This window comes from Magnolia sinica, chromosome 12 (genome assembly GCF_029962835.1).
Source record: "Magnolia sinica isolate HGM2019 chromosome 12, MsV1, whole genome shotgun sequence".
Lineage (NCBI taxonomy): Eukaryota > Viridiplantae > Streptophyta > Magnoliopsida > Magnoliales > Magnoliaceae > Magnolia > Magnolia sinica.
Genome location: NC_080584.1, coordinates 74,353,138 through 74,366,328, shown reverse-complemented (window position 1 = coordinate 74,366,328; position 13,191 = coordinate 74,353,138). Strand labels below are relative to the sequence as shown.

At 41.5% G+C, this 13,191-nt stretch overlaps 1 protein-coding gene and 1 non-coding gene across 2 annotated transcripts in view; both read right to left on the bottom strand.

Annotated features, from left to right (window-relative positions):
- Positions 1–13,191, bottom strand: part of LOC131220252 (uncharacterized) — a 58,714-nt gene that overhangs the window by 17,325 nt on the left and 28,198 nt on the right. Inside the window, exons 13-14 of the mRNA XM_058215206.1 lie at positions 10,872–10,992; positions 10,206–10,542 (exon numbers count right to left, since the gene is read on the bottom strand). Of these exons, the coding sequence (XP_058071189.1) occupies positions 10,206–10,542; positions 10,872–10,992 (458 nt within the window). The remainder of the gene's footprint in view (positions 1–10,205; positions 10,543–10,871; positions 10,993–13,191) is intronic.
- Positions 1,895–2,001, bottom strand: LOC131222148 (small nucleolar RNA R71). Its single transcript, XR_009159855.1, has one exon. It is a non-coding gene; the product is annotated as a small nucleolar RNA R71 (small nucleolar RNA).

Here is a 13,191-nt window from a genome sequence, read left to right as displayed (position 1 = left end):
TTAGGCTAAACCTCTTAGCTAGGGCTAAGAGGTGAAGCTTGTGGCGTGATGGGAGCTTTTACAGGTTAGATTTGAACTAAACTGATTGACTCTGTTTTGATTTAAGAAATTCTTTTAGTCATTAATGGTTTGTTGTGATTTAAATTACAGTAGATCTGTGATGGCTTGAATAATTCCTTTCCTTTTATTTTGATGTTCGGAAACCCTGTTGTTCGCCATGTCTCATATACATGGTTGGATGATGGAATCCTTCCTAACACTCATACATCTTTTAGTTGGTTATGGCTTGGTCTAAGTTCTGTTGTTTACCTTGTCTCTTAGGCATGGATTTGTGATGGAATCATACCTAATTCTTATACCTTTCATCTCTTGAAAACTATATCAAGTAAGTTCAGTATAATATCCATGAAGCAGGCATAAGATCTCCTTGATCTCTACAAGTGGATCCTCTGAATCCCTAGTTCCCTTTCTCTGAATTCTTTAAGTTTAGATTAATATTTCACCATTATTCCTCAAATCACAATTGGTTTAAATTTCATCTTAGCCTAGTTCTAGATCTGGTTATTTTCAGATAACGTACAGGTTTCAGTCCCTGTGGATTCGACCTCGGTCTTACCGAGTTTATTACTACATCACAACCCTGCACTTGGGGTGTGAACAAGTTTTTGGCGCCGTTGCCGGGGATTGACGGCTACGTTTCCTGAAGTTAACCGGTTTTAGGATTAGTTTAAGATTAGGACTTTTCTGATTTTTTGGATTTATTTTAGAATTTTCTAATTCCAGGTTTTTCTTTAATTTTTAGAAATTTTCTATTTAAGTAACTTTCTATTTTTAAATAGTTTCCTATTTTAGAAACTAACCCAACTTTCTTATTTTGTAGGATTCTGAGATAGGTTTCTAAATTGGTAATTTCTCTCTTCCTTACTATTTCTAGATTAGGATTCCTTTTTAGTAAGTTTCTAATTCTAACTCTTTTAGAATCTAATTTTGTTTCCTATTTTATTTTTAGAAATTTTCTATTTTAAGACTTTCTGTTTAGAAACTAACTTTCCTGTTTTGTAGGCTTATTAGAAATTTCTAATTCGGTACGCTCTTTCTAAATTTCTACTTTCTAATTTAGGAATTCTTCCTTGTTTCTTTTTATTTCTATATTTCTCTTCTTAAGAATTTTATAGGCTTGCTATTCTTAGAAACTAACTTGTTTTGTTCTATTTTGCAGGTTTCAATTTAGGGACTCCAATTTAGTAACTTCCTTCCAACCCTCTTTCTCTTTTTAGATTTTTATTTTCCTTCTTAGGATTAGGTTTAGAATTTGATTGAGGGCTGCGAGTGTTTCATGCCCAAGTGGGCTCGTGACAACACTCGACGTCTCTTGACTGAAGGAGGATTAGTTAAGGGGTTAACTGTCCATCGTAGGACTAAACACCGCTCGAAATCCCCTGAGTTAATGGAGGATATGGCTGGAAATCAACCTCTTCTACCCCAACCTAGGGTAGAAGATCTCCAAGATGAGAATGAGGTGCATCAAGCACCCCCGCCTCGTACCTTACGATATTACTTACAACCGGCGGGGGTGAGTACGCCCTCATGCATGGTTTTTCCTGAGAATGCAGGACACATGGATATCAAGCCAGGGGTGATCCAACTCCTCCCTAAATTTCATGGGCTTGAGTCAGAGAATCCTTACTTACATTTAAAAGAATTTGACGAGATCATAGCTACCTTATACTTTCTTAACGTGTCTGATGACACGGTCAGGTTGAAACTCTTTCCCTTTTCTTTGAAAGAGAAAGCCAAGACGTGGTTACATTCACTACGACCTCGATCAATTGGCAGATGGAATGACATGACAAGGGAGTTCATTAAGAAGTTTTTCCCATACCATAAGACGAACACCCTAAGAAAGTCGATCATGAACTTCGACCAAAGGGAAGATGAAACATTCTTCCAATGTTGGGAGCGGTTCAAGGATCTTGTTAGTTCATGCCCACAACATGGTTTTGAAACATGGAGCATCACGAACTTTTTCTATGATGGACTGATATCTCCCATGCGCCAATTAGTCGAGACGATGTGTAATGGGGAGTTTATGAATAAAGGAGTCGATGAAGTGTGGGATTACTTTGATAAACTTGCTGAGAACACACAAATATGGGACATCTCCCCTAGACCTGGTACTACCTCTACGCCGACTCATTCCAAGGAAAGGGGTGGAATGTATCTCCTGAGAGAAGACAATAATATTAATGCTAAGGTAGCTAATCTCACTAGGAAACTCGAGGCCATGGAATTTAAGAAGGATAAGGCTAAGGAAATTGTTTGTAGCATCTGTGGTTGCAACATTCATACTACTGAAAACTGTCCAACTATCTCTGCCTTTCAAGAGGTATTAAATGAGCAATCCAATGCTGTAAGCAATTACCAAAGATCTTTCAGTGGGCCCACCTCTAACACATACAATCCTGGCTGGAGAAATCATCCCAACTTCAGTTGGAGGAATGGACAAACCGCTACACCTCAAGGTCACCTAAATCAAAATCTAACTCAAGAGAAACCTCAAGAGGATTCGGTTCTGAAACATTTTCAAAAGCAAGAGCTTTTCAATCAAGGTATGCTACAGGCCTTCCAAGACCTAACAAAAGCAATACAAGGACTTAAGGCTGAAAATACGATTGGGAACAAGGGGAGCTTCCCAGCTCAACCTCTTCCCAATCCTAAACTGCAATATGAAGTTAGTGACCCAAGCTCTTCAAATCAGATGGAGCAAGCTAAATCCATCACCACTCTTAGGAGTGAAAAGATCATTGACAAAACCATTCCGGTTAGGGTTGAAAAGCCTAAGGACCCGGAAGTGGATAAAGAAGATGGATCTAGCCATGCCCCACCAGAGTTAGAACCGGAACCTCAAGGAAAGCCGGTTGCTCCATTTCCCCAACGGTTGGTTGCACCAAAATCGCTCTCTAACTCTCAGGATATTCTAGAGGTGTTAAAACAAGTGAAGGTCAACATTCCACTACTTGATGTCGTGAAACAAATACCTTCATATGCCAAATTCCTGAAAGACTTATGTACGACCAAAAGACGGCAAAATATTCAAAAGAAAATCTTCCTGACTGAGAAAGTGAGTGTCATCCTAAAGCAAGATGTGCCGCAAAAATTCAAAGACCCCGGTAGCCCAACCATATTATGTGTAATTGGGGACCATCGAATTGATCACGCACTTCTTGACTTAGGAGCGAGCGTTAATCTTATCCCCTACTTGGTATATAAACAGTTGGGCTTAGGTGAATTAAAACCCACCTTAACCACACTACAACTTGCTGATCACTCTGTTCGTATACCAAGAGGGATAATTGAGGATGTGTTGGTCCAGGTTGATCGATTTTACTACCCAGTTGATTTCATCATCCTGGATACCGAACCCATCGGTAATACAAGCACTCAGATTCCCGTCATTCTTGGTCGCTCATTCCTTGCCACTTCAAACGCAATTATCAATTGTAGGAATGGTGTCATGAGTATGTCTTTCGGGAATATGACATTAGAAATGAATATCTTTTTCAACACGGCCAGATGGATAGAGGAAGATGACGATATCCACGATATTAACATGATCGATACTTTCGTGGATGACAGGACACCTCTTACCTTATCCTCTGATCCTCTAGAGACGTGCCTGGCCCACTCCCATGAGTTTGATGATGACATAATTAGGGAGACGTGTGCCATGCTTGATGCGGTACCGGTACTTGAAGTTAACCGGTGGAGGCCACAATTTGAAGGGTTACCCCAAACTGATGAAGTGCCTCTACCGTCTAACCTCAAGCCACCGAAGCTTGACCTAAAACCCTTGCCCTCTGATTTAAAATATGCACACTTAGGTCAAGATGAGACATACCCAGTGGTGATTTCTGCCCACCTTGAGAAAGAACAAGAGATTATGCTCATATCTACTCTCCTGGAGCATAAGGGAGCCCTTGGATGGACAATCGCGGACCTCAAGGGAATCGACCCCTCGATTTGTACTCACCGCATATATCTTGAGGATAATGCGAAGACCGCTCGGCAACCACAATGTAGACTAAATCCAAACATGAAGGAAGTGGTTAAGGCCGAGGTTCTTAAACTAATGGATGTGGGTATCATATACCCTATATCTGATAGTCAATGGGTGAGTCCAACTCAAGTGGTTCCTAAGAAGTCCGGGATCACCATCATAGCCAATGCCAATAATGAACTCGTGACGACTAGAGTCACTACTGGTTGGAGGATGTGCATTGACTACAGAAAATTAAATACCGTCACGAGGAAAGACCACTTTCCTTTGCCCTTCATTGATCAGATCTTGGAAAGGTTAGCTGGTCATTCCTATTACAGTTTCCTTGACGGGTATTCGGGCTACAACCAGATAGAGATCGCCCCTGAAGATCAAGAAAAGACTACATTTACATGTCCCTACGGCACCTTTGCTTACCGAAGGATGCCGTTTGGACTATGTAATGCCCCTGCCACCTTCCAGCGATGTATGATGAGCATATTTTCTGACATGGTGGGGCAATATTTAGAGGTCTTCATGGACAATTTCTCTGTCTTCGGTCCATCTTTCAACGAGTGCTTGGAAAGCCTTAAATGCATGCTGAAAAGATGTGAAGAAAAGAACTTGGTACTTAATTGGGAGAAGTGTCATTTCATGGTTCAGAAGGGAATTGTCCTTGGGCACATTATTTCATCCAAAGGAATCGAGGTGGATAAGGCAAAGATCGATCTTATCTCTAACCTACCTCCACCCAAGAACATAAGGGACGTGCGATCCTTCCTAGGACACGCCGGGTTTTACAGAAGATTCATAAAGGACTTTAGTCTCATCTCTCGTCCTCTATGTAATCTACTTCAAAAGGATGCACCATACGAGTGGACTGAACCATATCAGGAAGCTTTCACTAAGCTTAAGGGCATATTGACTAATGCACCCATCATACAGCCACCTGACTGGAGCATTCCTTTTGAACTTATGTGCGACGCGTCTGATTATGCTCTTGGGGCAGTTCTAGGCCAGAGAAAAGATAAGAAACCCTACGTTATTCATTATGCAAGTAAGACTCTAAATCCTGCCCAAGTGAACTACTCGACTACGGAAAAGGAACTCTTAGCCGTAGTGTTCGCCTTGGACAAATTTAGGTCCTACTTGATTGGATCCGAGATCATTATTTACACTGATCATGCAGCGCTCAAGTATCTTCTGTCTAAGAATGATGCTAAGCCCCACCTGATACGATGGATCCTCCTACTCTAGGAATTTGACCTAGAGATAAAAGATAAAAAGGGAGTAGAGAACGTAGTGGCTGACCATCTTTCTCACCTTAATCCCTCTGATTCCATTGTTCAGAGTCTCCCATTTACCTTGGTTTGCTGATATTGCTAATTATCTTGCCACAAGTTCCATACCGACATATTGGACTGCGCAAGATAAGAAGAAATTTTTCACCAAGGTACGTAACTTTTTCTGGGATGATCCATATTTGTTTAAATATTGCCCAGACCAAATCTTGAGGAGATGTGTGCCAGACGATGAGCATCAAAGTATCATCTCCTTTTGTCACTCACAGGCCTGTGGTGGTCACTTTTCTGCTAAAAAGACCACAGCCAAGATTTTGTAGTGTGGCTTTTACTGGCCCACTATGTTCAGGGACACTCACGAGTTTTACAAAGCTTGTGACGTTGTCAAAAATTGGGAGCGTTGTCCCGTCGAAATATGATGTCATTGAATCCCATTGTTATCATCGAGGCATTTGATTGCTGGGGCATCGATTTCATGGGGTCATTCCCCCAATCTTTTGGAAATTTATATATTTTGCTTGCCGTAGACTATGTTACTAAATGGGTCGAAGCGATTCCATGTCGAACTAATGACCATCGCACGGTCATTAAATTCCTGAAAGAAAACATCCTTTCCCGATTTGGAACGCCTCGAGATATCATTAGTGATGGGGGCTTACACTTTTGTAATAGACCATTTGAGAGTTTAATGAAGAAATACGGTATCTCTCATAAGGTGAGCACCCCATACCACCCACAGACAAGTGGGCAAGTTGAGATTTCCAATAGGGAGATCAAACACATTTTAGAAAAAACGGTTAACCCTGACCGTAAGGATTGGTTAATTCGATTGACCGATGCCTTATGGGCGTACTGTACTGCTTTTAAAACCCCTATTGGAATGTCTCCCTTTAGACTTGTCTATGGGAAAGCTTGCCACTTGCCTATGGAGTTGGAACATAGAGCCTACTGGGCGATCAAAAGTTTGAATTTCAATTTAGACAACGCTGGCTCACCACGCAAACTTCAGTTACATGAACTCAAAGAAATTCGGAACGATGCTTATGAGAACTCGAGAATTTACAAAGACAAGATGAAGGTGTTTCATGACCAACATATTTTATGAAAATCATTCACACCAGGCCAGAAAGTCCTCTTGTATAACTCTCGATTACATCTCTTTCCGGGTAAGCTTCGATCTCGTTGGACCGGCCCTTTTACTGTTATCACTGCGTATCCTCATGGGGCCGTTGAGATAAGAGATCCAGACAATGGCAAGGAGTTTAAAGTAAATGGACATCGCTTAAAGCCATTTGTCGAGAAATTTGATTCAGAGGACATGTCCATACCTCTGACTGATCCTGTTTACCAGGATTGACCTCCTAGTCTGATGGAGGTATAGGTAGGTTTCCTGTTTTCTTAGGACTAGGATAGTTTTCTTTATTCTGTTTTAGGATAGACGGTGAACTTCGCGCTCCTGGGAGCCAACCCAGCTTTTCATTCTGTTTCATTTTCCTAGTTAGTTAGTTCAATGTTTGTGGGTAACATTGCTGCAAACCCTCACGAGACTACAACTCGTCCACTAGGGGCAACCTAGGGGTTTAAAGGCTTGTTGCATACGCTAAATGCAATCGAGAGTACTTGCGAAAGTGATGTAGGTAGGATTTTATTTTTGTTATTTTTATTTTACTTCTGTTGGTTTCTCTCTTGTGCTGACCCGATGTTACGTAGATATCTTTGGAAAACCTTTTGATTCTTTCGTCCAGGTACTATCTTTCCATCACTCTTCTTATATTTTTGTTGTCCCATGTGCATTGCATGCTTATTTCTTTTACATTGAGGACAATGTAGATTTTAGGTTGGGGGTGGGAGATTAGGGTTCCTAATCAGTGTTTTCTTGGTCTTGAACAAAAATTGTGAAATTTTTCTCTTGAGCAAAAATTGTGAAATTTTTCAAAAAATTTTCTGACATTTTTATGAATCCAAAGTGATTTTGACAACCATCTTGGATTTAGAATTACAAGATGAGTGATGTTGGTAATTTATGACTATTAGATTCAGTTATTTATTATATTAGATTTCACAGTTAAGTTTGAAGTGTTAATCTCTGATTAGAAGTTGTAAACATTGATTGAGTTATGATCTCACATGTCACATCTCGCTTTCACATTAAGGTTTCAGTTTGATATTGAAGGATTTACTTGGTACTCACTAAGCTTGAAAGGAACCAACCTGAGAAATTGAAACGATTGGGCGAATGGTCGACGCCATAGGTTTGCTCCTTATAGGTGTAGATTTAATTCCCTTTGAATGATATGTGAAAAATTTGGGTGTATAGTCTTCATCATAGGTTTGCTCCCTGTAGGTGAGGATTTGATTCCCCTTCTTGGCGTTACTTTTAATAGAAAAATCAAAAGCTGAAGGAATGAAAAGATGATCTGTGAGGCAAGTTTTGGTTATCATGAATCTTCTTATTGGTTACGAATGATATCCTGAAATAGAGAAGTGAATTTTAATGATGATAAGCTGAGATTACACTGTACGCTCATAGATCTCAATGATTAGAATTTTTCTAATTAATGGAATAATACTTTGAACTTGATTATGAAGTTTACTGTGCGCTTGAGTCTAGGAGAAAGTAATATCCAACATTTATGAATCTGGGAATTCTCATATCTGGATTATTCTACAAAAAATCACTCGAGTTTATAGAAATTGTTCTGTAATTCTCAACTTACTTTTCGCATATTTTGCTCGGGACTAGCAAAATGCTAGTTGGGGGTTGTGTTAAGGGTCAAATATTGCATATCAGACCCAGTAATTGCATGGATTTACAAGCATGACACCGTTTAATAGCCTGATTTAATCGTGTTTGTGATGCAGAGTGTATTTACAAGCATGAACTGAAAAATGGTGCTTAAACCATGGATTTAACGCTCTGATGACACCCAAGGCAAGGGACGGACTCCAGGGAACCAAAATCGATGGAATTACACACCAGGGATCCGAGAAAATCAAGTCATTCATGTTAAAGAGGCCCGAAATTGGTGAAAAATGCAAGATCACATAGTTTTCGCCATCTGATTGGCTCAAAACTTTATACATGGCCTGAGGGCCATAAATTAACCGTACATATCAAATTTCAGCCCTCGGATCACTATAGAAGCGCCCCAACTGACAGATCAGCCCATAAATCATTAATTCTTGCCCGCCTGATATCTGGATATACTCCAATTTTGGTCTCAACCCATTAAATTAGATGGGAAACCAGATGGACGATGTGGATTTATCAAAAGAAGCAAGGTGGGTCCCACTTTACGCTCGTGCATGTGCACAGCACACGTAGACCCGAGCCGCACCGAGCCAACTAACGCAGGTCAGTAGTGCTGACCCGCATCTTCTTCCCAAAAATGGCAACTGTCGTTTCATGTTGTATAACGAACAGACGTTGTCCGTTTTTACGGACGCTAGTGGGCCCCACACATTGTCCCAGTGGACAATCCAAACCGTCCATCGTGTAGAGGGCTTCGACTACTACAAAATCTTGCTGAAATTTTGGACCTATGCAAGCACACGTGCGCGATACAGAGGCCACAAACAGGCGGTCTTGCGACGTTCAAAACGATTTTTGAGGTGATTTCTTCTCTAGGCCGTGTCAATGGACGTTCAAAACCACCCATTCTTGACTGAAATTTCATCCTGAATCTAATGGATGGGGTGGATTTCTTTGAAAATACCTCTGTGGGGCCCACCGATCACGTCAGCGCCGGACGTGCGAAAGGCTACGCACGTCCGCGAAATCTGATCTTTCAGGCAGTTGTAGCCCACCATCTTTGATCATATGGCAGATCTGAACCATCCATCGTGTAGGCCAGCCAAAATACTTCCAAGAGACGCAGATTTTACAGAAATAATGCAAGGAACGCGAGAGTTATGAAGCCCCGAACTTGGCTGCGAAAAGGCTTTCGCTACGCGTGCGATAGCTTCCCAAATCCGATTTTCACCACTCCAAAAGTTATAAAAAGAGTTCCAAACGTGGAGAAGGGGGTGTGCTTAAACAGGGAATGTCAGATAGAGAAAGAGAGGCGGAGAGAGAAGTGTTTGGAATTTTTATGTATTTTTTCTTTATATTTCTTCTTTTTCCTATATTATGTTAGGCTAAACCTCTTAGCTAGGGCTAAGAGGTGAAGCTTGTGGTGTGATGGGAGCTTCTACAGGTTAGATTTGAACTAAACTGATTGACTCTGTTTTCATTTAAGATATTCTTTTAGTCATTAATGGTTTGTTGTGATTTAAATTACAGAAGATCTGTGATGGCTTGAATAATTCCTTTCCTTTTATTTTGATGTTCGGAAACCCTGTTGTTCGCCATCGTCTCATATACATGGTTGGATGATGGAATCCTTCCTAACACTCATACATCTTTTAGTTGGTTATGGATTGGTCTAAGTTCTGTTGTTTACCTTATCTCTTAGGCATGGATTTGTGATGGAATCATACCTAATTCTTATACCTTTCATCTCTTGAAAACTATATCAAGTAAGTTCAGTATAATATCCATAAAGCAAGCATAAGATCTCCCTAATCTCTACAAGTGGATCCTCTGAATCCCTAGTTCCCTTTCTCTGAATTCTTTAAGTTTAGATTAATATTTCACCATTATTCCTCAAATCACAATTGGTTTAGATTTCATCTTAGCCTAGTTCTAGATCTGGTTATTTTCAGATAACGTACAGGTTTCAGTCCCTGTGGATTTGACCTCGGTCTTACCGAGTTTATTATTACATCACAACCCTGCACTTGGGGTGTGAACAACAGGGTATTACATTCTACCCACCTTAACAAAATTTTCTCCTCAAAATTTATATACCTAAAAGAGGTTAGGATACTTTTCTCGAATTTCTTGTTCTCGCTCCCATGATACTTCTTCCTCGCTGTGATGACTCCACTGTACCTTCATAAGTGGTATAATTTTCGTCCGAAGTACTTTCTCCTTACGATCAAGAATGAGCACAGGTTGCTCTTCATATGTGACATTTTCTTGAATCTCTAGCGGCTCCCATTCAATGACATGAGAATCGTCCGGCTTGTACTTTCGAAGCATGGAGATGTGAAATACATTGTGGATATTGGATAACTGAGGCGGTAGGGCCAGCTTGTATGCTACCACTCTTACTCTTTGTAGGATGTCAAATGGTCCGATAAAACGTGGCGCGAGCTTCCTTTCTTTCCAAAACGCATAACTCCTTTCATTAGGGAAACTTTTATGAACACATGATCTCCCATACAAAACTCTAAGTCTCTGCGTCGATTATCTGCATTGCTCTTTTATCGACTCTGGGCGGTGCGCATACGTTCCTGAATGATCTCAATCTTCTTGGAGGTCTCTTGAATAAGTTCTGGTCCCAACAATGTCCTTTCTCTTACTTCGGTCCAACAGCTTGGTGATCTGCAGGGTCTTCCATATAAAGCTTCAAATGGTGCCATACCAATACTGGCCTAGTAGCTATTATTATATGCGAATTCCACCAGCGGCAGATGATCGTCCCAATTACCCTTGAAGTCGAGAATGCAGCTATATAACATATCTTCTAAAATCTGGTTCGTCCTTTCTATTTGTCCATCAGTCTGTGGGTGAAATGTTGTGCTGCAATCGAGAGTAGTTCCCAAAGCTTCCTGTAGAATTGCCCAAAATCACGATTTAAACCTGGGATCTCGGTCGGAGACGATGGATACTGGAGTGCCATGAAGTCGAACGATTTCTTTAATATAAATTTTACTCAACTCCACTGCAGATGTAGAAATTTTTATCGGGATGAAGCGTGCGGATTTGGTTAACCTGTCCACGATCACCCATACAGTGTCATGGTGTCGACTTGTCTTCGGAAATCCAACTACGAAATCCATGGATATATGCTCCCATTTCCACTTGAGGACCTGTAATGGCTGCAAGAGTCCTTGTCACGCCCCAAACTCGGAAACAGGTCTCACAAAATTCCCGATCGCCTAATCCGGCGCTGACAGCCTCCGTAGAACCCCATTCTCGGCTCCCAGCGCCCATTCGCCAGGTTCCGATCCTGTGATGCTACAAGGAGGATTTTCAACATCAGCTTAATTCGTAATAAGCATAACCAAAGGCATAACCCACAAACAACAACCAAAAACTCCATCACATTTCCATTATGATCAAAAACTTTACAAATACAATGAGCATAAAGGGAAATACAAGGATGATGAACAAAAACTCCAAAATGATCTGCCACGCGTCCAAGCGTAAGCGCTGCTGCAATCCAACGTCACCTGCACGCAACGGTCGTGCATAAGCTTATAAAAAGCTTAGAGGGTGGTGAAAGTGTATGCTCAAGGTGGTAATGTAATTATGCAGTATCAGAGTAATGCGGAACATGCTGATGAATGCCAAGAATCCCATTAGCCATACCAGGGCCATGCAATGCGAAATGCAACTCAAGCATGCAAATCCTCATCTAAGTCCACATATCAATACAGCTCAAAATCTGGAATATCACCGGGGTCTAGTACACTCCAAGCGAGATTGCCGCCCCATCGCGCGCAATAAGGTGAGTGGAAAAGACCTCACTATCCGCCTGCCAATATCGGGCTCGGCTCATCAATAGCGGACCCATTCCTCGAGCTGGTCAGACTCAGCCTAGCATTGCCCCTTACTCTCGGACGGGTAAGGCTGCACCCCCTTCCAACCAACCACGACACAGTGGAAAGCACAACCGTCTGGTAATCGGCACTCAGCGCTCATGCACCCACTCGGTCTAGACGTTGGAGCAACCTCTTGGTACCATAAGGGTTTAGGGACTTTCACCCAGGGATATCTATCGCACCCCATGTAGAACAGTATTTTCGGTATCCAATCTTGCCAACCACGACACGTCTGTGGAGGCTACGGCCCTGATGTCGCTAGGGCGTACAGTAACCATATCACTCAATGCGAATGCATGAATCACACTATCCAGTCATGTAGCAATCCTGTGTGTATCGTGCGCTCATGTAGGGCAACACCCCTGTACGGGGCCCCTAGACAATCTGCCCGAAGGCATATGCTATGATCAGTCATTTCTCATATCAAGCATACGTATGATGCATATGATCATGAATCATGGAACTAAACATGTTATATAGGATGGATGATAATCATAACAAAGATGGGCCTAGACGGCCTACACATCAGACGTACGAGCCTAACAATGGGCCCTAGGGAAAGTCATAATGCGGACATTTAACCACACTATACTTGCAATGTGGACGTCAAACCACCATTGCTCCCAAGGCATAGCCCTGACGTAAACATCATTACATAAATCATGTTGGGACTGCACATTGCAATGAACCTTAGGTATATCTCATTTGGCCTTCAATACATCAAATGGGCCGTATCATATGGGCCTCATGTTCATCAAGTGAGCCACATCAATGGGCCACACCAATGGGCCTTATGTGCATTGCAATGGGCCATAACCCATGGGCCTTAGAATGCATTAAATGGGTCTAATCTCATGGGCCTTATGAGTATCAAATGGGCCACACCAATTGGGCCCCATATGTACATCAAGTGGGCCTCAACCCATTGGCCCCATTACATCTTAATGGGCCTCGACCCATGGGCCCCTAATGCATTAAATGGGCCTTGCATATACATCAAAGTGGGTCTCAATCATGGCCCACAAGTGAACTAAAATGGGCCTCCCACCACCTGAATATTAAATATGATATAATATATATAATATACATATATAGTACATATAATATTATATATAATATAATATTATATATGTATATATATATATAAATATACACACACGCACACACCACACCCTGCATGCACACAACAAGCCCACACACGCA